The following is a 25,113-nucleotide window of genomic DNA, read 5'->3' as shown; positions in this document are numbered from 1 at the left end:
TTCGCTTTTATTTCCATTTTCATGTACAATTTGCGCACTTTCAAGTCAAAAACTCGAATATGTCTTATAGAATATACCATATTTTTCAACAAAATATATTTAATTAATTTTATTATCAATAACCGATGATCAGAGCTCAAAGTGGCCTGGCCGCCTGAAAGTTTCGATACAAACAAAAACAAAAACAAAACACGAAGATTTTTGTAGTTTTATAATTCGAAAGTGGTACATATCATTTGTATCTTAATGGACAATTACAAAAGTTCATTTATTTCCCCTCAAAAAGGGGAATGTGTGTCACAGTGAAGACTCTAGCTATACATATGCATTATACCTATATAAGCTATGCAAGTGAACCCAGAACCGGTAACGGGTGAAGCAGCATCCCGTGACACGGACGATTAAAAAGAGACGGAAGGACAAAAACACATCAGTGTGAACCATTGGACTTTGGGCAAAACATTTTCCCACTGTATTGAACTAAACCGCCAGCCCCTCCCCCTTTTTCCAAAAAAACAAAATCCGGAGAAAAAAGGGGGGATATATAATAGGGTTCTCTTTTGAAGACATATTAGCATAGCGTTTAATGGATGTTAGTACAAGATGTAATATGCTGTGTGTGTGGTTTTCTTCTTCATTAAGGCCAAATAAAAAAAAAGAATATGTGTGCTTCCTACTCCCTATCTACCTTATATTTTAAGCTTAGTCATAGCATACCTTAAAGATTTTTTTTTTTTTTTATCATTTTCCAATAAGCACAGATTTTCTCAGTCTCCCATGTACGTATATACTAGTAGGCTATGTTTGTGTGTGTCGTTAAGGTGCTGTCATTTCAATATGAAAATAAGGAAGGAGATGTGGTATGATTGCCAATGAGACAACTATCCACCATAGTTCAAATGAAGTGGATGTAAGCAATTATAGACAACTGTATAGATGATCTTCAAAAATGAGAGAAAAAAACCTATACCGTGAACCTACAATTCACGCGATACCTGTTATCAGAGAAATAACTTTTTCTTACTTTTGTACCACTGTCCGTCCATCCATCCTTGTTTTTGTTCATCACAGTAGTCACATGTGACGTCACTGTATTGTTTCGGGTTGATTCACCTCGCGTGCTGTCGACAGATTAAAAAGACATAGCAAAGATACAGTCAAGTCGTCACACACTAAATAACAGAGAGAAAAAAGAAGAGAAAAATCACAGGACAACCATTTGAAAGAAACATAGAAACAAGTAGGTGCATTTATTTTATACACGAGTAAAACAAAGGTGAAATTCGAAAGGTAGAGAATAGTGAAATTTGCATAATAAATCGCAGGTAATAAAATGACAAAATAATTGCAGAACTGTTAAATGTTGAACAAAAACCTCCGTACTTTAGAGTTTCCTTCTAAATTTTAATACACAATATTATTGTAGTAATTTTGACAAATAATAAATAAAAAAAATAAATATATAACAGACAAACGTCACTGCATTCATTTGCTACTAATCTGATTTTGACGATACGTTATACATCTTTTGTATTGTGTACATTTTAACAGTTTATTTATATAGTACTGAAAAAAAGTACTGAGTTTAATTTCAGAGTTACCTCCCCATTGACTAGTTGATATGAAATAGTGAGCCAACCTTTGACTTTGCATACGTGTAGAAAAAGTCCAACTAAAAATGTCAGTCAAGTTGAACACGAAGAAGAAGAGAGAAATGGAAAAACTCATATAATGACAAAAATGATTTTTCGGTTGAAGGTTAGCTGTGTGATTTTGACCCCCTTCCCCCTAAAAAAAGAGCACAATAAAACCCTAGCATGACTTCCTATTTTCGTAGATTGTCATTCTAACGAAAACTGATTAGAAAAAGTTTTATTCAGTTCTAACAAGTGCGTGAAAATACACTGATATAACTTTAATGGTGCCTAACTACACAAAAAATATCCAAAACAACAGCTGCATATTTAGGTGTTAGAAATAGTATAGTCATAAGGAGTGAAATAAAACAAACAATGGAAATAATTTGACCAAAAAAATATTTCAGAGACCAGTGCAAAGTTCAGAGAAAGTAGGGCTCAGCTAGATTTAGTTTGATAACTAATGTACAACAATTGTAGATTCTTTTTGAATAAATTGGGTAGCCCTTAAAAGGGCTTTTGGTGGCTGAATAGCCTCTGCAGACTGAAGTCTGGAACAGTTTACTTCTTCTTTGGTGTCTTCTTGGCTTTTGGTTTGGCTGCCTTCTTTTTGGCTGGTGACTTGGCTGCTGGCTTCTTTGGCTTGGCTGCTTTCTTTGCTGCTGGTTTTTTTGCTTTTGGTTTGGCCGCCTTTTTCTCTCCAGCTGGTTTCTTTGCTGCTGGCTTCTTTTTCTTGGGTGTGGTCTTTGCCTTCTTAGGCTTGGCGGCCTTAGGTTTGGCTGCTTTTTTTGCCTTTGCTGGCTTCTTTTTAACCACTTTAGCCTCTCCAATTCTGAAAGAGCCGGATGCTCCAGTTCCCTTGGACTGCTTCAAACTGTTGTTCTTAACTCCGGCTCTGAGTGCAAGTTTTAAATGAGCATTTACTGACTTGGCATCTTTTCCGACGTTGAAGTTGGCCATGATGTACTTCAGAATTGCTTGCCTTGAGGAACCTCCACGTTCTTTCAAAGCGGCGATGGCTTTTCCAATCATCTCGCTGTATTTAGGATGTGCGGAAGGCTTCTTTGGCTTGGCTGCTGCCTTTTTCTTTGGTGATTTAGCTGGTGCTACTGCTGGTGCTGCTGTTGCGTCTGCCATTTTGAATGATTCAAAATATTATCCTTTACGAAGTTTATACTACGAATAACGATTTGAAAATAACGCCATTCCAGGCCTCGTTTATTTATAACAGACGAACGCGGACCTCGACGAAGACACCCTTAAAAATAACTTGTAAAATCCATTACGCGATCTCGGTAAAATGATTATGTGCTTCTTCGAAGACTTTTATGATAATTTATAGTATAATTCTATCAAAAACATTCACATATAGCATACCAAATTGCTCAACAGTCATTAATCTTGCATGTTAGATAAACTGTGTATTTTTCGATGTACACAGTAAAAAGATATTAATAGTTAAAGTAGAACCGACTGAATTGTCTTCGCAGGTATGTTGACAGAAAATTTACGAGTTTTTCTCATTACACAAATATTCTATCGTCGTAAAATTGTACAGCGGAAGAAAAATCATTTCTCTCTAGGTTTCTTTCCGTTTTTATTCACTGGAAGCATGTTCCTCCTCGTAATAAGTTTGTTTCCAGCTAGAGGGAAACACACAAAAAGTTCACGCGCCATTGTTTAATTGCAGATTTTTACTAAAACTTCAAATAACATTTTTATTCAACCCGAGCGAAATTTCGCAAACATTCAAGATTCGAATGAACAAACCCAATATCTAGAATACGAATTTGAAACATCTTTTTATTTAATTTAGCGTTGGGAACTTTTCAGAGAGCGACTTTGTTTTCAGTGGATCTCAGGCACTGAACAACTGTTCTGTATGATGCACATTCGCTTTTATTTCCATTTTCATGTACAATTTGCGCACTTTCAAGTCAAAAACTCGAATATGTCTTATAGAATATACCATATTTTTCAACAAAATATATTTAATTAATTTTATTATCAATAACCGATGATCAGAGCTCAAAGTGGCCTGGCCGCCTGAAAGTTTCGATACAAACAAAAACAAAAACAAAACACGAAGATTTTTGTAGTTTTATAATTCGAAAGTGGTACATATCATTTGTATCTTAATGGACAATTACAAAAGTTCATTTATTTCCCCTCAAAAAGGGGAATGTGTGTCACAGTGAAGACTCTAGCTATACATATGCATTATACCTATATAAGCTATGCAAGTGAACCCAGAACCGGTAACGGGTGAAGCAGCATCCCGTGACACGGACGATTAAAAAGAGACGGAAGGACAAAAACACATCAGTGTGAACCATTGGACTTTGGGCAAAACATTTTCCCACTGTATTGAACTAAACCGCCAGCCCCTCCCCCTTTTTCCAAAAAAACAAAATCCGGAGAAAAAAGGGGGGATATATAATAGGGTTCTCTTTTGAAGACATATTAGCATAGCGTTTAATGGATGTTAGTACAAGATGTAATATGCTGTGTGTGTGGTTTTCTTCTTCATTAAGGCCAAATAAAAAAAAGAATATGTGTGCTTCCTACTCCCTATCTACCTTATATTTTAAGCTTAGTCATAGCATACCTTAAAGATTTTTTTTTTTTTTATCATTTTCCAATAAGCACAGATTTTCTCAGTCTCCCATGTACGTATATACTAGTAGGCTATGTTTGTGTGTGTCGTTAAGGTGCTGTCATTTCAATATGAAAATAAGGAAGGAGATGTGGTATGATTGCCAATGAGACAACTATCCACCATAGTTCAAATGAAGTGGATGTAAGCAATTATAGACAACTGTATAGATGATCTTCAAAAATGAGAGAAAAAAACCTATACCGTGAACCTACAATTCACGCGATACCTGTTATCAGAGAAATAACTTTTTCTTACTTTTGTACCACTGTCCGTCCATCCATCCTTGTTTTTGTTCATCACAGTAGTCACATGTGACGTCACTGTATTGTTTCGGGTTGATTCACCTCGCGTGCTGTCGACAGATTAAAAAGACATAGCAAAGATACAGTCAAGTCGTCACACACTAAATAACAGAGAGAAAAAAGAAGAGAAAAATCACAGGACAACCATTTGAAAGAAACATAGAAACAAGTAGGTGCATTTATTTTATACACGAGTAAAACAAAGGTGAAATTCGAAAGGTAGAGAATAGTGAAATTTGCATAATAAATCGCAGGTAATAAAATGACAAAATAATTGCAGAACTGTTAAATGTTGAACAAAAACCTCCGTACTTTAGAGTTTCCTTCTAAATTTTAATACACAATATTATTGTAGTAATTTTGACAAATAATAAATAAAAAAATAAATATATAACAGACAAACGTCACTGCATTCATTTGCTACTAATCTGATTTTGACGATACGTTATACATCTTTTGTATTGTGTACATTTTAACAGTTTATTTATATAGTACTGAAAAAAAGTACTGAGTTTAATTTCAGAGTTACCTCCCCATTGACTAGTTGATATGAAATAGTGAGCCAACCTTTGACTTTGCATACGTGTAGAAAAAGTCCAACTAAAAATGTCAGTCAAGTTGAACACGAAGAAGAAGAGAGAAATGGAAAAACTCATATAATGACAAAAATGATTTTTCGGTTGAAGGTTAGCTGTGTGATTTTGACCCCCTTCCCCCTAAAAAAAGAGCACAATAAAACCCTAGCATGACTTCCTATTTTCGTAGATTGTCATTCTAACGAAAACTGATTAGAAAAAGTTTTATTCAGTTCTAACAAGTGCGTGAAAATACACTGATATAACTTTAATGGTGCCTAACTACACAAAAAATATCCAAAACAACAGCTGCATATTTAGGTGTTAGAAATAGTATAGTCATAAGGAGTGAAATAAAACAAACAATGGAAATAATTTGACCAAAAAAATATTTCAGAGACCAGTGCAAAGTTCAGAGAAAGTAGGGCTCAGCTAGATTTAGTTTGATAACTAATGTACAACAATTGTAGATTCTTTTTGAATAAATTGGGTAGCCCTTAAAAGGGCTTTTGGTGGCTGAATAGCCTCTGCAGACTGAAGTCTGGAACAGTTTACTTCTTCTTTGGTGTCTTCTTGGCTTTTGGTTTGGCTGCCTTCTTTTTGGCTGGTGACTTGGCTGCTGGCTTCTTTGGCTTGGCTGCTTTCTTTGCTGCTGGTTTTTTTGCTTTTGGTTTGGCCGCCTTTTTCTCTCCAGCTGGTTTCTTTGCTGCTGGCTTCTTTTTCTTGGGTGTGGTCTTTGCCTTCTTAGGCTTGGCGGCCTTAGGTTTGGCTGCTTTTTTTGCCTTTGCTGGCTTCTTTTTAACCACTTTAGCCTCTCCAATTCTGAAAGAGCCGGATGCTCCAGTTCCCTTGGACTGCTTCAAACTGTTGTTCTTAACTCCGGCTCTGAGTGCAAGTTTTAAATGAGCATTTACTGACTTGGCATCTTTTCCGACGTTGAAGTTGGCCATGATGTACTTCAGAATTGCTTGCCTTGAGGAACCTCCACGTTCTTTCAAAGCGGCGATGGCTTTTCCAATCATCTCGCTGTATTTAGGATGTGCGGAAGGCTTCTTTGGCTTGGCTGCTGCCTTTTTCTTTGGTGATTTAGCTGGTGCTACTGCTGGTGCTGCTGTTGCGTCTGCCATTTTGAATGATTCAAAATATTATCCTTTACGAAGTTTATACTACGAATAACGATTTGAAAATAACGCCATTCCAGGCCTCGTTTATTTATAACAGACGAACGCGGACCTCGACGAAGACACCCTTAAAAATAACTTGTAAAATCCATTACGCGATCTCGGTAAAATGATTATGTGCTTCTTCGAAGACTTTTATGATAATTTATAGTATAATTCTATCAAAAACATTCACATATAGCATACCAAATTGCTCAACAGTCATTAATCTTGCATGTTAGATAAACTGTGTATTTTTCGATGTACACAGTAAAAAGATATTAATAGTTAAAGTAGAACCGACTGAATTGTCTTCGCAGGTATGTTGACAGAAAATTTACGAGTTTTTCTCATTACACAAATATTCTATCGTCGTAAAATTGTACAGCGGAAGAAAAATCATTTCTCTCTAGGTTTCTTTCCGTTTTTATTCACTGGAAGCATGTTCCTCCTCGTAATAAGTTTGTTTCCAGCTAGAGGGAAACACACAAAAAGTTCACGCGCCATTGTTTAATTGCAGATTTTTACTAAAACTTCAAATAACATTTTTATTCAACCCGAGCGAAATTTCGCAAACATTCAAGATTCGAATGAACAAACCCAATATCTAGAATACGAATTTGAAACATCTTTTTATTTAATTTAGCGTTGGGAACTTTTCAGAGAGCGACTTTGTTTTCAGTGGATCTCAGGCACTGAACAACTGTTCTGTATGATGCACATTCGCTTTTATTTCCATTTTCATGTACAATTTGCGCACTTTCAAGTCAAAAACTCGAATATGTCTTATAGAATATACCATATTTTTCAACAAAATATATTTAATTAATTTTATTATCAATAACCGATGATCAGAGCTCAAAGTGGCCTGGCCGCCTGAAAGTTTCGATACAAACAAAAACAAAAACAAAACACGAAGATTTTTGTAGTTTTATAATTCGAAAGTGGTACATATCATTTGTATCTTAATGGACAATTACAAAAGTTCATTTATTTCCCCTCAAAAAGGGGAATGTGTGTCACAGTGAAGACTCTAGCTATACATATGCATTATACCTATATAAGCTATGCAAGTGAACCCAGAACCGGTAACGGGTGAAGCAGCATCCCGTGACACGGACGATTAAAAAGAGACGGAAGGACAAAAACACATCAGTGTGAACCATTGGACTTTGGGCAAAACATTTTCCCACTGTATTGAACTAAACCGCCAGCCCCTCCCCCTTTTTCCAAAAAAACAAAATCCGGAGAAAAAAGGGGGGATATATAATAGGGTTCTCTTTTGAAGACATATTAGCATAGCGTTTAATGGATGTTAGTACAAGATGTAATATGCTGTGTGTGTGGTTTTCTTCTTCATTAAGGCCAAATAAAAAAAAGAATATGTGTGCTTCCTACTCCCTATCTACCTTATATTTTAAGCTTAGTCATAGCATACCTTAAAGATTTTTTTTTTTTTTATCATTTTCCAATAAGCACAGATTTTCTCAGTCTCCCATGTACGTATATACTAGTAGGCTATGTTTGTGTGTGTCGTTAAGGTGCTGTCATTTCAATATGAAAATAAGGAAGGAGATGTGGTATGATTGCCAATGAGACAACTATCCACCATAGTTCAAATGAAGTGGATGTAAGCAATTATAGACAACTGTATAGATGATCTTCAAAAATGAGAGAAAAAAACCTATACCGTGAACCTACAATTCACGCGATACCTGTTATCAGAGAAATAACTTTTTCTTACTTTTGTACCACTGTCCGTCCATCCATCCTTGTTTTTGTTCATCACAGTAGTCACATGTGACGTCACTGTATTGTTTCGGGTTGATTCACCTCGCGTGCTGTCGACAGATTAAAAAGACATAGCAAAGATACAGTCAAGTCGTCACACACTAAATAACAGAGAGAAAAAAGAAGAGAAAAATCACAGGACAACCATTTGAAAGAAACATAGAAACAAGTAGGTGCATTTATTTTATACACGAGTAAAACAAAGGTGAAATTCGAAAGGTAGAGAATAGTGAAATTTGCATAATAAATCGCAGGTAATAAAATGACAAAATAATTGCAGAACTGTTAAATGTTGAACAAAAACCTCCGTACTTTAGAGTTTCCTTCTAAATTTTAATACACAATATTATTGTAGTAATTTTGACAAATAATAAATAAAAAAATAAATATATAACAGACAAACGTCACTGCATTCATTTGCTACTAATCTGATTTTGACGATACGTTATACATCTTTTGTATTGTGTACATTTTAACAGTTTATTTATATAGTACTGAAAAAAAGTACTGAGTTTAATTTCAGAGTTACCTCCCCATTGACTAGTTGATATGAAATAGTGAGCCAACCTTTGACTTTGCATACGTGTAGAAAAAGTCCAACTAAAAATGTCAGTCAAGTTGAACACGAAGAAGAAGAGAGAAATGGAAAAACTCATATAATGACAAAAATGATTTTTCGGTTGAAGGTTAGCTGTGTGATTTTGACCCCCTTCCCCCTAAAAAAAGAGCACAATAAAACCCTAGCATGACTTCCTATTTTCGTAGATTGTCATTCTAACGAAAACTGATTAGAAAAAGTTTTATTCAGTTCTAACAAGTGCGTGAAAATACACTGATATAACTTTAATGGTGCCTAACTACACAAAAAATATCCAAAACAACAGCTGCATATTTAGGTGTTAGAAATAGTATAGTCATAAGGAGTGAAATAAAACAAACAATGGAAATAATTTGACCAAAAAAATATTTCAGAGACCAGTGCAAAGTTCAGAGAAAGTAGGGCTCAGCTAGATTTAGTTTGATAACTAATGTACAACAATTGTAGATTCTTTTTGAATAAATTGGGTAGCCCTTAAAAGGGCTTTTGGTGGCTGAATAGCCTCTGCAGACTGAAGTCTGGAACAGTTTACTTCTTCTTTGGTGTCTTCTTGGCTTTTGGTTTGGCTGCCTTCTTTTTGGCTGGTGACTTGGCTGCTGGCTTCTTTGGCTTGGCTGCTTTCTTTGCTGCTGGTTTTTTTGCTTTTGGTTTGGCCGCCTTTTTCTCTCCAGCTGGTTTCTTTGCTGCTGGCTTCTTTTTCTTGGGTGTGGTCTTTGCCTTCTTAGGCTTGGCGGCCTTAGGTTTGGCTGCTTTTTTTGCCTTTGCTGGCTTCTTTTTAACCACTTTAGCCTCTCCAATTCTGAAAGAGCCGGATGCTCCAGTTCCCTTGGACTGCTTCAAACTGTTGTTCTTAACTCCGGCTCTGAGTGCAAGTTTTAAATGAGCATTTACTGACTTGGCATCTTTTCCGACGTTGAAGTTGGCCATGATGTACTTCAGAATTGCTTGCCTTGAGGAACCTCCACGTTCTTTCAAAGCGGCGATGGCTTTTCCAATCATCTCGCTGTATTTAGGATGTGCGGAAGGCTTCTTTGGCTTGGCTGCTGCCTTTTTCTTTGGTGATTTAGCTGGTGCTACTGCTGGTGCTGCTGTTGCGTCTGCCATTTTGAATGATTCAAAATATTATCCTTTACGAAGTTTATACTACGAATAACGATTTGAAAATAACGCCATTCCAGGCCTCGTTTATTTATAACAGACGAACGCGGACCTCGACGAAGACACCCTTAAAAATAACTTGTAAAATCCATTACGCGATCTCGGTAAAATGATTATGTGCTTCTTCGAAGACTTTTATGATAATTTATAGTATAATTCTATCAAAAACATTCACATATAGCATACCAAATTGCTCAACAGTCATTAATCTTGCATGTTAGATAAACTGTGTATTTTTCGATGTACACAGTAAAAAGATATTAATAGTTAAAGTAGAACCGACTGAATTGTCTTCGCAGGTATGTTGACAGAAAATTTACGAGTTTTTCTCATTACACAAATATTCTATCGTCGTAAAATTGTACAGCGGAAGAAAAATCATTTCTCTCTAGGTTTCTTTCCGTTTTTATTCACTGGAAGCATGTTCCTCCTCGTAATAAGTTTGTTTCCAGCTAGAGGGAAACACACAAAAAGTTCACGCGCCATTGTTTAATTGCAGATTTTTACTAAAACTTCAAATAACATTTTTATTCAACCCGAGCGAAATTTCGCAAACATTCAAGATTCGAATGAACAAACCCAATATCTAGAATACGAATTTGAAACATCTTTTTATTTAATTTAGCGTTGGGAACTTTTCAGAGAGCGACTTTGTTTTCAGTGGATCTCAGGCACTGAACAACTGTTCTGTATGATGCACATTCGCTTTTATTTCCATTTTCATGTACAATTTGCGCACTTTCAAGTCAAAAACTCGAATATGTCTTATAGAATATACCATATTTTTCAACAAAATATATTTAATTAATTTTATTATCAATAACCGATGATCAGAGCTCAAAGTGGCCTGGCCGCCTGAAAGTTTCGATACAAACAAAAACAAAAACAAAACACGAAGATTTTTGTAGTTTTATAATTCGAAAGTGGTACATATCATTTGTATCTTAATGGACAATTACAAAAGTTCATTTATTTCCCCTCAAAAAGGGGAATGTGTGTCACAGTGAAGACTCTAGCTATACATATGCATTATACCTATATAAGCTATGCAAGTGAACCCAGAACCGGTAACGGGTGAAGCAGCATCCCGTGACACGGACGATTAAAAAGAGACGGAAGGACAAAAACACATCAGTGTGAACCATTGGACTTTGGGCAAAACATTTTCCCACTGTATTGAACTAAACCGCCAGCCCCTCCCCCTTTTTCCAAAAAAACAAAATCCGGAGAAAAAAGGGGGGATATATAATAGGGTTCTCTTTTGAAGACATATTAGCATAGCGTTTAATGGATGTTAGTACAAGATGTAATATGCTGTGTGTGTGGTTTTCTTCTTCATTAAGGCCAAATAAAAAAAAGAATATGTGTGCTTCCTACTCCCTATCTACCTTATATTTTAAGCTTAGTCATAGCATACCTTAAAGATTTTTTTTTTTTTTATCATTTTCCAATAAGCACAGATTTTCTCAGTCTCCCATGTACGTATATACTAGTAGGCTATGTTTGTGTGTGTCGTTAAGGTGCTGTCATTTCAATATGAAAATAAGGAAGGAGATGTGGTATGATTGCCAATGAGACAACTATCCACCATAGTTCAAATGAAGTGGATGTAAGCAATTATAGACAACTGTATAGATGATCTTCAAAAATGAGAGAAAAAAACCTATACCGTGAACCTACAATTCACGCGATACCTGTTATCAGAGAAATAACTTTTTCTTACTTTTGTACCACTGTCCGTCCATCCATCCTTGTTTTTGTTCATCACAGTAGTCACATGTGACGTCACTGTATTGTTTCGGGTTGATTCACCTCGCGTGCTGTCGACAGATTAAAAAGACATAGCAAAGATACAGTCAAGTCGTCACACACTAAATAACAGAGAGAAAAAAGAAGAGAAAAATCACAGGACAACCATTTGAAAGAAACATAGAAACAAGTAGGTGCATTTATTTTATACACGAGTAAAACAAAGGTGAAATTCGAAAGGTAGAGAATAGTGAAATTTGCATAATAAATCGCAGGTAATAAAATGACAAAATAATTGCAGAACTGTTAAATGTTGAACAAAAACCTCCGTACTTTAGAGTTTCCTTCTAAATTTTAATACACAATATTATTGTAGTAATTTTGACAAATAATAAATAAAAAAATAAATATATAACAGACAAACGTCACTGCATTCATTTGCTACTAATCTGATTTTGACGATACGTTATACATCTTTTGTATTGTGTACATTTTAACAGTTTATTTATATAGTACTGAAAAAAAGTACTGAGTTTAATTTCAGAGTTACCTCCCCATTGACTAGTTGATATGAAATAGTGAGCCAACCTTTGACTTTGCATACGTGTAGAAAAAGTCCAACTAAAAATGTCAGTCAAGTTGAACACGAAGAAGAAGAGAGAAATGGAAAAACTCATATAATGACAAAAATGATTTTTCGGTTGAAGGTTAGCTGTGTGATTTTGACCCCCTTCCCCCTAAAAAAAGAGCACAATAAAACCCTAGCATGACTTCCTATTTTCGTAGATTGTCATTCTAACGAAAACTGATTAGAAAAAGTTTTATTCGGTTCTAACAAGTGCGTGAAAATACACTGATATAACTTTAATGGTGCCTAACTACACAAAAAATATCCAAAACAACAGCTGCATATTTAGGTGTTAGAAATAGTATAGTCATAAGGAGTGAAATAAAACAAACAATGGAAATAATTTGACCAAAAAAATATTTCAGAGACCAGTGCAAAGTTCAGAGAAAGTAGGGCTCAGCTAGATTTAGTTTGATAACTAATGTACAACAATTGTAGATTCTTTTTGAATAAATTGGGTAGCCCTTAAAAGGGCTTTTGGTGGCTGAATAGCCTCTGCAGACTGAAGTCTGGAACAGTTTACTTCTTCTTTGGTGTCTTCTTGGCTTTTGGTTTGGCTGCCTTCTTTTTGGCTGGTGACTTGGCTGCTGGCTTCTTTGGCTTGGCTGCTTTCTTTGCTGCTGGTTTTTTTGCTTTTGGTTTGGCCGCCTTTTTCTCTCCAGCTGGTTTCTTTGCTGCTGGCTTCTTTTTCTTGGGTGTGGTCTTTGCCTTCTTAGGCTTGGCGGCCTTAGGTTTGGCTGCTTTTTTTGCCTTTGCTGGCTTCTTTTTAACCACTTTAGCCTCTCCAATTCTGAAAGAGCCGGATGCTCCAGTTCCCTTGGACTGCTTCAAACTGTTGTTCTTAACTCCGGCTCTGAGTGCAAGTTTTAAATGAGCATTTACTGACTTGGCATCTTTTCCGACGTTGAAGTTGGCCATGATGTACTTCAGAATTGCTTGCCTTGAGGAACCTCCACGTTCTTTCAAAGCGGCGATGGCTTTTCCAATCATCTCGCTGTATTTAGGATGTGCGGAAGGCTTCTTTGGCTTGGCTGCTGCCTTTTTCTTTGGTGATTTAGCTGGTGCTACTGCTGGTGCTGCTGTTGCGTCTGCCATTTTGAATGATTCAAAATATTATCCTTTACGAAGTTTATACTACGAATAACGATTTGAAAATAACGCCATTCCAGGCCTCGTTTATTTATAACAGACGAACGCGGACCTCGACGAAGACACCCTTAAAAATAACTTGTAAAATCCATTACGCGATCTCGGTAAAATGATTATGTGCTTCTTCGAAGACTTTTATGATAATTTATAGTATAATTCTATCAAAAACATTCACATATAGCATACCAAATTGCTCAACAGTCATTAATCTTGCATGTTAGATAAACTGTGTATTTTTCGATGTACACAGTAAAAAGATATTAATAGTTAAAGTAGAACCGACTGAATTGTCTTCGCAGGTATGTTGACAGAAAATTTACGAGTTTTTCTCATTACACAAATATTCTATCGTCGTAAAATTGTACAGCGGAAGAAAAATCATTTCTCTCTAGGTTTCTTTCCGTTTTTATTCACTGGAAGCATGTTCCTCCTCGTAATAAGTTTGTTTCCAGCTAGAGGGAAACACACAAAAAGTTCACGCGCCATTGTTTAATTGCAGATTTTTACTAAAACTTCAAATAACATTTTTATTCAACCCGAGCGAAATTTCGCAAACATTCAAGATTCGAATGAACAAACCCAATATCTAGAATACGAATTTGAAACATCTTTTTATTTAATTTAGCGTTGGGAACTTTTCAGAGAGCGACTTTGTTTTCAGTGGATCTCAGGCACTGAACAACTGTTCTGTATGATGCACATTCGCTTTTATTTCCATTTTCATGTACAATTTGCGCACTTTCAAGTCAAAAACTCGAATATGTCTTATAGAATATACCATATTTTTCAACAAAATATATTTAATTAATTTTATTATCAATAACCGATGATCAGAGCTCAAAGTGGCCTGGCCGCCTGAAAGTTTCGATACAAACAAAAACAAAAACAAAACACGAAGATTTTTGTAGTTTTATAATTCGAAAGTGGTACATATCATTTGTATCTTAATGGACAATTACAAAAGTTCATTTATTTCCCCTCAAAAAGGGGAATGTGTGTCACAGTGAAGACTCTAGCTATACATATGCATTATACCTATATAAGCTATGCAAGTGAACCCAGAACCGGTAACGGGTGAAGCAGCATCCCGTGACACGGACGATTAAAAAGAGACGGAAGGACAAAAACACATCAGTGTGAACCATTGGACTTTGGGCAAAACATTTTCCCACTGTATTGAACTAAACCGCCAGCCCCTCCCCCTTTTTCCAAAAAAACAAAATCCGGAGAAAAAAGGGGGGATATATAATAGGGTTCTCTTTTGAAGACATATTAGCATAGCGTTTAATGGATGTTAGTACAAGATGTAATATGCTGTGTGTGTGGTTTTCTTCTTCATTAAGGCCAAATAAAAAAAAGAATATGTGTGCTTCCTACTCCCTATCTACCTTATATTTTAAGCTTAGTCATAGCATACCTTAAAGATTTTTTTTTTTTTTATCATTTTCCAATAAGCACAGATTTTCTCAGTCTCCCATGTACGTATATACTAGTAGGCTATGTTTGTGTGTGTCGTTAAGGTGCTGTCATTTCAATATGAAAATAAGGAAGGAGATGTGGTATGATTGCCAATGAGACAACTATCCACCATAGTTCAAATGAAGTGGATGTAAGCAATTATAGACAATTGTATAGATGATCTTCAAAAATGAGAGAAAAAAACCTATACCGTGAACCTACAATTCACGCGATACCTGTTATCAGAGAAATAACTTTTTCTTACTTTTGTACCACTGTCCGTCCATCCATCCTTGTTTTTGTTCATCACAGTAGTCACATGTGACGTCACTGTATTGTTTCGGGTTGATTCACCTCGCGTGCTGTCGACAGATTAAAAAGACATAGCAAAGATACAGTCAAGTCGTCACACACTAAATAACAGAGAGAAAAAAGAAGAGAAAAATCACAGGACAACCATTTGAAAGAAACATAGAAACAAGTAGGTGCATTTATTTTATACACGAGTAAAACAAAGGTGAAATTCGAAAGGTAGAGAATAGTGAAATTTGCATAATAAATCGCAGGTAATAAAATGACAAAATAATTGCAGAACTGTTAAATGTTGAACAAAAACCTCCGTACTTTAGAGTTTCCTTCTAAATTTTAATACACAATATTATTGTAGTAATTTTGACAAATAATAAATAAAAAAATAAATATATAACAGACAAACGTCACTGCATTCATTTGCTACTAATCTGATTTTGACGATACGTTATACATCTTTTGTATTGTGTACATTTTAACAGTTTATTTATATAGTACTGAAAAAAAGTACTGAGTTTAATTTCAGAGTTACCTCCCCATTGACTAGTTGATATGAAATAGTGAGCCAACCTTTGACTTTGCATACGTGTAGAAAAAGTCCAACTAAAAATGTCAGTCAAGTTGAACACGAAGAAGAAGAGAGAAATGGAAAAACTCATATAATGACAAAAATGATTTTTCGGTTGAAGGTTAGCTGTGTGATTTTGACCCCCTTCCCCCTAAAAAAAGAGCACAATAAAACCCTAGCATGACTTCCTATTTTCGTAGATTGTCATTCTAACGAAAACTGATTAGAAAAAGTTTTATTCAGTTCTAACAAGTGCGTGAAAATACACTGATATAACTTTAATGGTGCCTAACTACACAAAAAATATCCAAAACAACAGCTGCATATTTAGGTGTTAGAAATAGTATAGTCATAAGGAGTGAAATAAAACAAACAATGGAAATAATTTGACCAAAAAAATATTTCAGAGACCAGTGCAAAGTTCAGAGAAAGTAGGGCTCAGCTAGATTTAGTTTGATAACTAATGTACAACAATTGTAGATTCTTTTTGAATAAATTGGGTAGCCCTTAAAAGGGCTTTTGGTGGCTGAATAGCCTCTGCAGACTGAAGTCTGGAACAGTTTACTTCTTCTTTGGTGTCTTCTTGGCTTTTGGTTTGGCTGCCTTCTTTTTGGCTGGTGACTTGGCTGCTGGCTTCTTTGGCTTGGCTGCTTTCTTTGCTGCTGGTTTTTTTGCTTTTGGTTTGGCCGCCTTTTTCTCTCCAGCTGGTTTCTTTGCTGCTGGCTTCTTTTTCTTGGGTGTGGTCTTTGCCTTCTTAGGCTTGGCGGCCTTAGGTTTGGCTGCTTTTTTTGCCTTTGCTGGCTTCTTTTTAACCACTTTAGCCTCTCCAATTCTGAAAGAGCCGGATGCTCCAGTTCCCTTGGACTGCTTCAAACTGTTGTTCTTAACTCCGGCTCTGAGTGCAAGTTTTAAATGAGCATTTACTGACTTGGCATCTTTTCCGACGTTGAAGTTGGCCATGATGTACTTCAGAATTGCTTGCCTTGAGGAACCTCCACGTTCTTTCAAAGCGGCGATGGCTTTTCCAATCATCTCGCTGTATTTAGGATGTGCGGAAGGCTTCTTTGGCTTGGCTGCTGCCTTTTTCTCTGGTGATTTAGCTGGTGCTACTGCTGGTGCTGCTGTTGCGTCTGCCATTTTGAATGATTCAAAATATTATCCTTTACGAAGTTTATACTACGAATAACGATTTGAAAATAACGCCATTCCAGGCCTCGTTTATTTATAACAGACGAACGCGGACCTCGACGAAGACACCCTTAAAAATAACTTGTAAAATCCATTACGCGATCTCGGTAAAATGATTATGTGCTTCTTCGAAGACTTTTATGATAATTTATAGTATAATTCTATCAAAAACATTCACATATAGCATACCAAATTGCTCAACAGTCATTAATCTTGCATGTTAGATAAACTGTGTATTTTTCGATGTACACAGTAAAAAGATATTAATAGTTAAAGTAGAACCGACTGAATTGTCTTCGCAGGTATGTTGACAGAAAATTTACGAGTTTTTCTCATTACACAAATATTCTATCGTCGTAAAATTGTACAGCGGAAGAAAAATCATTTCTCTCTAGGTTTCTTTCCGTTTTTATTCACTGGAAGCATGTTCCTCCTCGTAATAAGTTTGTTTCCAGCTAGAGGGAAACACACAAAAAGTTCACGCGCCATTGTTTAATTGCAGATTTTTACTAAAACTTCAAATAACATTTTTATTCAACCCGAGCGAAATTTCGCAAACATTCAAGATTCGAATGAACAAACCCAATATCTAGAATACGAATTTGAAACATCTTTTTATTTAATTTAGCGTTGGGAACTTTTCAGAGAGCGACTTTGTTTTCAGTGGATCTCAGGCACTGAACAACTGTTCTGTATGATGCACATTCGCTTTTATTTCCATTTTCATGTACAATTTGCGCACTTTCAAGTCAAAAACTCGAATATGTCTTATAGAATATACCATATTTTTCAACAAAATATATTTAATTAATTTTATTATCAATAACCGATGATCAGAGCTCAAAGTGGCCTGGCCGCCTGAAAGTTTCGATACAAACAAAAACAAAAACAAAACACGAAGATTTTTGTAGTTTTATAATTCGAAAGTGGTACATATCATTTGTATCTTAATGGACAATTACAAAAGTTCATTTATTTCCCCTCAAAAAGGGGAATGTGTGTCACAGTGAAGACTCTAGCTATACATATGCATTATACCTATATAAGCTATGCAAGTGAACCCAGAACCGGTAACGGGTGAAGCAGCATCCCGTGACACGGACGATTAAAAAGAGACGGAAGGACAAAAACACATCAGTGTGAACCATTGGACTTTGGGCAAAACATTTTCCCACTGTATTGAACTAAACCGCCAGCCCCTCCCCCTTTTTCCAAAAAAACAAAATCCGGAGAAAAAAGGGGGGATATATAATAGGGTTCTCTTTTGAAGACATATTAGCATAGCGTTTAATGGATGTTAGTACAAGATGTAATATGCTGTGTGTGTGGTTTTCTTCTTCATTAAGGCCAAATAAAAAAAAGAATATGTGTGCTTCCTACTCCCTATCTACCTTATATTTTAAGCTTAGTCATAGCATACCTTAAAGATTTTTTTTTTTTTTATCATTTTCCAATAAGCACAGATTTTCTCAGTCTCCCATGTACGTATATACTAGTAGGCTATGTTTGTGTGTGTCGTTAAGGTGCTGTCATTTCAATATGAAAATAAGGAAGGAGATGTGGTATGATTGCCAATGAGACAACTATCCACCATAGTTCAAATGAAGTGGATGTAAGCAATTATAGACAACTGTATAGATGATCTTCAAAAATGAGAGAAAAAAACCTATACCGTGAACCTACAATTCACGCGATACCTGTTATCAGAGAAATAACTTTTTCTTACTTTTGTACCACTGTCCGTCCATCCATCCTTGTTTTTGTTCATCACAGTAGTCACATGTGACGTCACTGTATTGTTTCGGGTTGATTCACCTCGCGTGCTGTCGACAGATTAAAAAGACATAGCAAAGATACAGTCAAGTCGTCACACACTAAATAACAGAGAGAAAAAAGAAGAGAAAAATCACAGGACAACCATTTGAAAGAAACATAGAAACAAGTAGGTGCATTTATTTTATACACGAGTAAAACAAAGGTGAAATTCGAAAGGTAGAGAATAGTGAAATTTGCATAATAAATCGCAGGTAATAAAATGACAAAATAATTGCAGAACTGTTAAATGTTGAACAAAAACCTCCGTACTTTAGAGTTTCCTTCTAAATTTTAATACACAATATTATTGTAGTAATTTTGACAAATAATAAATAAAAAAATAAATATATAACAGACAAACGTCACTGCATTCATTTGCTACTAATCTGATTTTGACGATACGTTATACATCTTTTGTATTGTGTACATTTTAACAGTTTATTTATATAGTACTGAAAAAAAGTACTGAGTTTAATTTCAGAGTTACCTCCCCATTGACTAGTTGATATGAAATAGTGAGCCAACCTTTGACTTTGCATACGTGTAGAAAAAGTCCAACTAAAAATGTCAGTCAAGTTGAACACGAAGAAGAAGAGAGAAATGGAAAAACTCATATAATGACAAAAATGATTTTTCGGTTGAAGGTTAGCTGTGTGATTTTGACCCCCTTCCCCCTAAAAAAAGAGCACAATAAAACCCTAGCATGACTTCCTATTTTCGTAGATTGTCATTCTAACGAAAACTGATTAGAAAAAGTTTTATTCAGTTCTAACAAGTGCGTGAAAATACACTGATATAACTTTAATGGTGCCTAACTACACAAAAAATATCCAAAACAACAGCTGCATATTTAGGTGTTAGAAATAGTATAGTCATAAGGAGTGAAATAAAACAAACAATGGAAATAATTTGACCAAAAAAATATTTCAGAGACCAGTGCAAAGTTCAGAGAAAGTAGGGCTCAGCTAGATTTAGTTTGATAACTAATGTACAACAATTGTAGATTCTTTTTGAATAAATTGGGTAGCCCTTAAAAGGGCTTTTGGTGGCTGAATAGCCTCTGCAGACTGAAGTCTGGAACAGTTTACTTCTTCTTTGGTGTCTTCTTGGCTTTTGGTTTGGCTGCCTTCTTTTTGGCTGGTGACTTGGCTGCTGGCTTCTTTGGCTTGGCTGCTTTCTTTGCTGCTGGTTTTTTTGCTTTTGGTTTGGCCGCCTTTTTCTCTCCAGCTGGTTTCTTTGCTGCTGGCTTCTTTTTCTTGGGTGTGGTCTTTGCCTTCTTAGGCTTGGCGGCCTTAGGTTTGGCTGCTTTTTTTGCCTTTGCTGGCTTCTTTTTAACCACTTTAGCCTCTCCAATTCTGAAAGAGCCGGATGCTCCAGTTCCCTTGGACTGCTTCAAACTGTTGTTCTTAACTCCGGCTCTGAGTGCAAGTTTTAAATGAGCATTTACTGACTTGGCATCTTTTCCGACGTTGAAGTTGGCCATGATGTACTTCAGAATTGCTTGCCTTGAGGAACCTCCACGTTCTTTCAAAGCGGCGATGGCTTTTCCAATCATCTCGCTGTATTTAGGATGTGCGGAAGGCTTCTTTGGCTTGGCTGCTGCCTTTTTCTTTGGTGATTTAGCTGGTGCTACTGCTGGTGCTGCTGTTGCGTCTGCCATTTTGAATGATTCAAAATATTATCCTTTACGAAGTTTATACTACGAATAACGATTTGAAAATAACGCCATTCCAGGCCTCGTTTATTTATAACAGACGAACGCGGACCTCGACGAAGACACCCTTAAAAATAACTTGTAAAATCCATTACGCGATCTCGGTAAAATGATTATGTGCTTCTTCGAAGACTTTTATGATAATTTATAGTATAATTCTATCAAAAACATTCACATATAGCATACCAAATTGCTCAACAGTCATTAATCTTGCATGTTAGATAAACTGTGTATTTTTCGATGTACACAGTAAAAAGATATTAATAGTTAAAGTAGAACCGACTGAATTGTCTTCGCAGGTATGTTGACAGAAAATTTACGAGTTTTTCTCATTACACAAATATTCTATCGTCGTAAAATTGTACAGCGGAAGAAAAATCATTTCTCTCTAGGTTTCTTTCCGTTTTTATTCACTGGAAGCATGTTCCTCCTCGTAATAAGTTTGTTTCCAGCTAGAGGGAAACACACAAAAAGTTCACGCGCCATTGTTTAATTGCAGATTTTTACTAAAACTTCAAATAACATTTTTATTCAACCCGAGCGAAATTTCGCAAACATTCAAGATTCGAATGAACAAACCCAATATCTAGAATACGAATTTGAAACATCTTTTTATTTAATTTAGCGTTGGGAACTTTTCAGAGAGCGACTTTGTTTTCAGTGGATCTCAGGCACTGAACAACTGTTCTGTATGATGCACATTCGCTTTTATTTCCATTTTCATGTACAATTTGCGCACTTTCAAGTCAAAAACTCGAATATGTCTTATAGAATATACCATATTTTTCAACAAAATATATTTAATTAATTTTATTATCAATAACCGATGATCAGAGCTCAAAGTGGCCTGGCCGCCTGAAAGTTTCGATACAAACAAAAACAAAAACAAAACACGAAGATTTTTGTAGTTTTATAATTCGAAAGTGGTACATATCATTTGTATCTTAATGGACAATTACAAAAGTTCATTTATTTCCCCTCAAAAAGGGGAATGTGTGTCACAGTGAAGACTCTAGCTATACATATGCATTATACCTATATAAGCTATGCAAGTGAACCCAGAACCGGTAACGGGTGAAGCAGCATCCCGTGACACGGACGATTAAAAAGAGACGGAAGGACAAAAACACATCAGTGTGAACCATTGGACTTTGGGCAAAACATTTTCCCACTGTATTGAACTAAACCGCCAGCCCCTCCCCCTTTTTCCAAAAAAACAAAATCCGGAGAAAAAAGGGGGGATATATAATAGGGTTCTCTTTTGAAGACATATTAGCATAGCGTTTAATGGATGTTAGTACAAGATGTAATATGCTGTGTGTGTGGTTTTCTTCTTCATTAAGGCCAAATAAAAAAAAGAATATGTGTGCTTCCTACTCCCTATCTACCTTATATTTTAAGCTTAGTCATAGCATACCTTAAAGATTTTTTTTTTTTTTATCATTTTCCAATAAGCACAGATTTTCTCAGTCTCCCATGTACGTATATACTAGTAGGCTATGTTTGTGTGTGTCGTTAAGGTGCTGTCATTTCAATATGAAAATAAGGAAGGAGATGTGGTATGATTGCCAATGAGACAACTATCCACCATAGTTCAAATGAAGTGGATGTAAGCAATTATAGACAACTGTATAGATGATCTTCAAAAATGAGAGAAAAAAACCTATACCGTGAACCTACAATTCACGCGATACCTGTTATCAGAGAAATAACTTTTTCTTACTTTTGTACCACTGTCCGTCCATCCATCCTTGTTTTTGTTCATCACAGTAGTCACATGTGACGTCACTGTATTGTTTCGGGTTGATTCACCTCGCGTGCTGTCGACAGATTAAAAAGACATAGCAAAGATACAGTCAAGTCGTCACACACTAAATAACAGAGAGAAAAAAGAAGAGAAAAATCACAGGACAACCATTTGAAAGAAACATAGAAACAAGTAGGTGCATTTATTTTATACACGAGTAAAACAAAGGTGAAATTCGAAAGGTAGAGAATAGTGAAATTTGCATAATAAATCGCAGGTAATAAAATGACAAAATAATTGCAGAACTGTTAAATGTTGAACAAAAACCTCCGTACTTTAGAGTTTCCTTCTAAATTTTAATACACAATATTATTGTAGTAATTTTGACAAATAATAAATAAAAAAATAAATATATAACAGACAAACGTCACTGCATTCATTTGCTACTAATCTGATTTTGACGATACGTTATACATCTTTTGTATTGTGTACATTTTAACAGTTTATTTATATAGTACTGAAAAAAAGTACTGAGTTTAATTTCAGAGTTACCTCCCCATTGACTAGTTGATATGAAATAGTGAGCCAACCTTTGACTTTGCATACGTGTAGAAAAAGTCCAACTAAAAATGTCAGTCAAGTTGAACACGAAGAAGAAGAGAGAAATGGAAAAACTCATATAATGACAAAAATGATTTTTCGGTTGAAGGTTAGCTGTGTGATTTTGACCCCCTTCCCCCTAAAAAAAGAGCACAATAAAACCCTAGCATGACTTCCTATTTTCGTAGATTGTCATTCTAACGAAAACTGATTAGAAAAAGTTTTATTCAGTTCTAACAAGTGCGTGAAAATACACTGATATAACTTTAATGGTGCCTAACTACACAAAAAATATCCAAAACAACAGCTGCATATTTAGGTGTTAGAAATAGTATAGTCATAAGGAGTGAAATAAAACAAACAATGGAAATAATTTGACCAAAAAAATATTTCAGAGACCAGTGCAAAGTTCAGAGAAAGTAGGGCTCAGCTAGATTTAGTTTGATAACTAATGTACAACAATTGTAGATTCTTTTTGAATAAATTGGGTAGCCCTTAAAAGGGCTTTTGGTGGCTGAATAGCCTCTGCAGACTGAAGTCTGGAACAGTTTACTTCTTCTTTGGTGTCTTCTTGGCTTTTGGTTTGGCTGCCTTCTTTTTGGCTGGTGACTTGGCTGCTGGCTTCTTTGGCTTGGCTGCTTTCTTTGCTGCTGGTTTTTTTGCTTTTGGTTTGGCCGCCTTTTTCTCTCCAGCTGGTTTCTTTGCTGCTGGCTTCTTTTTCTTGGGTGTGGTCTTTGCCTTCTTAGGCTTGGCGGCCTTAGGTTTGGCTGCTTTTTTTGCCTTTGCTGGCTTCTTTTTAACCACTTTAGCCTCTCCAATTCTGAAAGAGCCGGATGCTCCAGTTCCCTTGGACTGCTTCAAACTGTTGTTCTTAACTCCGGCTCTGAGTGCAAGTTTTAAATGAGCATTTACTGACTTGGCATCTTTTCCGACGTTGAAGTTGGCCATGATGTACTTCAGAATTGCTTGCCTTGAGGAACCTCCACGTTCTTTCAAAGCGGCGATGGCTTTTCCAATCATCTCGCTGTATTTAGGATGTGCGGAAGGCTTCTTTGGCTTGGCTGCTGCCTTTTTCTTTGGTGATTTAGCTGGTGCTACTGCTGGTGCTGCTGTTGCGTCTGCCATTTTGAATGATTCAAAATATTATCCTTTACGAAGTTTATACTACGAATAACGATTTGAAAATAACGCCATTCCAGGCCTCGTTTATTTATAACAGACGAACGCGGACCTCGACGAAGACACCCTTAAAAATAACTTGTAAAATCCATTACGCGATCTCGGTAAAATGATTATGTGCTTCTTCGAAGACTTTTATGATAATTTATAGTATAATTCTATCAAAAACATTCACATATAGCATACCAAATTGCTCAACAGTCATTAATCTTGCATGTTAGATAAACTGTGTATTTTTCGATGTACACAGTAAAAAGATATTAATAGTTAAAGTAGAACCGACTGAATTGTCTTCGCAGGTATGTTGACAGAAAATTTACGAGTTTTTCTCATTACACAAATATTCTATCGTCGTAAAATTGTACAGCGGAAGAAAAATCATTTCTCTCTAGGTTTCTTTCCGTTTTTATTCACTGGAAGCATGTTCCTCCTCGTAATAAGTTTGTTTCCAGCTAGAGGGAAACACACAAAAAGTTCACGCGCCATTGTTTAATTGCAGATTTTTACTAAAACTTCAAATAACATTTTTATTCAACCCGAGCGAAATTTCGCAAACATTCAAGATTCGAATGAACAAACCCAATATCTAGAATACGAATTTGAAACATCTTTTATTTAATTTAGCGTTGGGAACTTTTCAGAGAGCGACTTTGTTTTCAGTGGATCTCAGGCACTGAACAACTGTTCTGTATGATGCACATTCGCTTTTATTTCCATTTTCATGTACAATTTGCGCACTTTCAAGTCAAAAACTCGAATATGTCTTATAGAATATACCATATTTTTCAACAAAATATATTTAATTAATTTTATTATCAATAACCGATGATCAGAGCTCAAAGTGGCCTGGCCGCCTGAAAGTTTCGATACAAACAAAAACAAAAACAAAACACGAAGATTTTTGTAGTTTTATAATTCGAAAGTGGTACATATCATTTGTATCTTAATGGACAATTACAAAAGTTCATTTATTTCCCCTCAAAAAGGGGAATGTGTGTCACAGTGAAGACTCTAGCTATACATATGCATTATACCTATATAAGCTATGCAAGTGAACCCAGAACCGGTAACGGGTGAAGCAGCATCCCGTGACACGGACGATTAAAAAGAGACGGAAGGACAAAAACAC

General features: G+C 35.8%; 7 protein-coding genes across 7 annotated transcripts; all 7 read right to left on the bottom strand.

Annotated features, from left to right (window-relative positions):
• Nucleotides 1-1,109: 1,109 nt before the first annotated feature.
• LOC134690289 (histone H1-delta-like) lies at nt 1,110-2,774 on the bottom strand. Its single transcript, XM_063550266.1, has 2 exons — nt 2,313-2,774; nt 1,110-1,121 (listed from the first exon to the last, which is right to left on the bottom strand). The coding sequence occupies exons 1-2, from the start codon at nt 2,772-2,774 to the stop codon at nt 1,110-1,112; spliced, it is 474 nt and encodes a 157-aa protein (XP_063406336.1).
• A 1,862-nt stretch (nt 2,775-4,636) lies between these two features.
• On the bottom strand, nt 4,637-6,300 carry LOC134690288 (histone H1-delta-like). Its single transcript, XM_063550265.1, has 2 exons — nt 5,839-6,300; nt 4,637-4,648 (listed from the first exon to the last, which is right to left on the bottom strand). The coding sequence occupies exons 1-2, from the start codon at nt 6,298-6,300 to the stop codon at nt 4,637-4,639; spliced, it is 474 nt and encodes a 157-aa protein (XP_063406335.1).
• A 1,862-nt stretch (nt 6,301-8,162) lies between these two features.
• LOC134690287 (histone H1-delta-like) lies at nt 8,163-9,826 on the bottom strand. Its single transcript, XM_063550264.1, has 2 exons — nt 9,365-9,826; nt 8,163-8,174 (listed from the first exon to the last, which is right to left on the bottom strand). The coding sequence occupies exons 1-2, from the start codon at nt 9,824-9,826 to the stop codon at nt 8,163-8,165; spliced, it is 474 nt and encodes a 157-aa protein (XP_063406334.1).
• Nucleotides 9,827-11,688: 1,862 nt separating this feature from the next.
• On the bottom strand, nt 11,689-13,352 carry LOC134690286 (histone H1-delta-like). The gene is made up of 2 exons (XM_063550263.1): nt 12,891-13,352; nt 11,689-11,700 (listed from the first exon to the last, which is right to left on the bottom strand). The coding sequence occupies exons 1-2, from the start codon at nt 13,350-13,352 to the stop codon at nt 11,689-11,691; spliced, it is 474 nt and encodes a 157-aa protein (XP_063406333.1).
• Nucleotides 13,353-16,293: 2,941 nt separating this feature from the next.
• Nucleotides 16,294-16,878, bottom strand: LOC134690285 (histone H1-delta-like). The gene has a single exon (XM_063550261.1). The coding sequence runs from the start codon at nt 16,876-16,878 to the stop codon at nt 16,303-16,305; it is 576 nt and encodes a 191-aa protein (XP_063406331.1). The 3' UTR covers nt 16,294-16,302.
• A 1,862-nt stretch (nt 16,879-18,740) lies between these two features.
• Nucleotides 18,741-20,404, bottom strand: LOC134690284 (histone H1-delta-like). The gene is made up of 2 exons (XM_063550260.1): nt 19,943-20,404; nt 18,741-18,752 (listed from the first exon to the last, which is right to left on the bottom strand). Exons 1-2 carry the CDS (start codon nt 20,402-20,404, stop codon nt 18,741-18,743), a joined length of 474 nt encoding a protein of 157 aa, XP_063406330.1.
• Nucleotides 20,405-23,345: 2,941 nt separating this feature from the next.
• On the bottom strand, nt 23,346-23,930 carry LOC134691629 (histone H1-delta-like). The gene has a single exon (XM_063552194.1). The coding sequence runs from the start codon at nt 23,928-23,930 to the stop codon at nt 23,355-23,357; it is 576 nt and encodes a 191-aa protein (XP_063408264.1). The 3' UTR covers nt 23,346-23,354.
• Nucleotides 23,931-25,113: the final 1,183 nt, after the last annotated feature.

This window comes from Mytilus trossulus, chromosome 11, assembly GCF_036588685.1.
Source record: "Mytilus trossulus isolate FHL-02 chromosome 11, PNRI_Mtr1.1.1.hap1, whole genome shotgun sequence".
Classification (NCBI taxonomy): domain Eukaryota; kingdom Metazoa; phylum Mollusca; class Bivalvia; order Mytilida; family Mytilidae; genus Mytilus; species Mytilus trossulus.
Note: the sequence above shows the minus strand (reverse complement) of the source record. Positions and strands in the feature narration are given on the sequence as shown.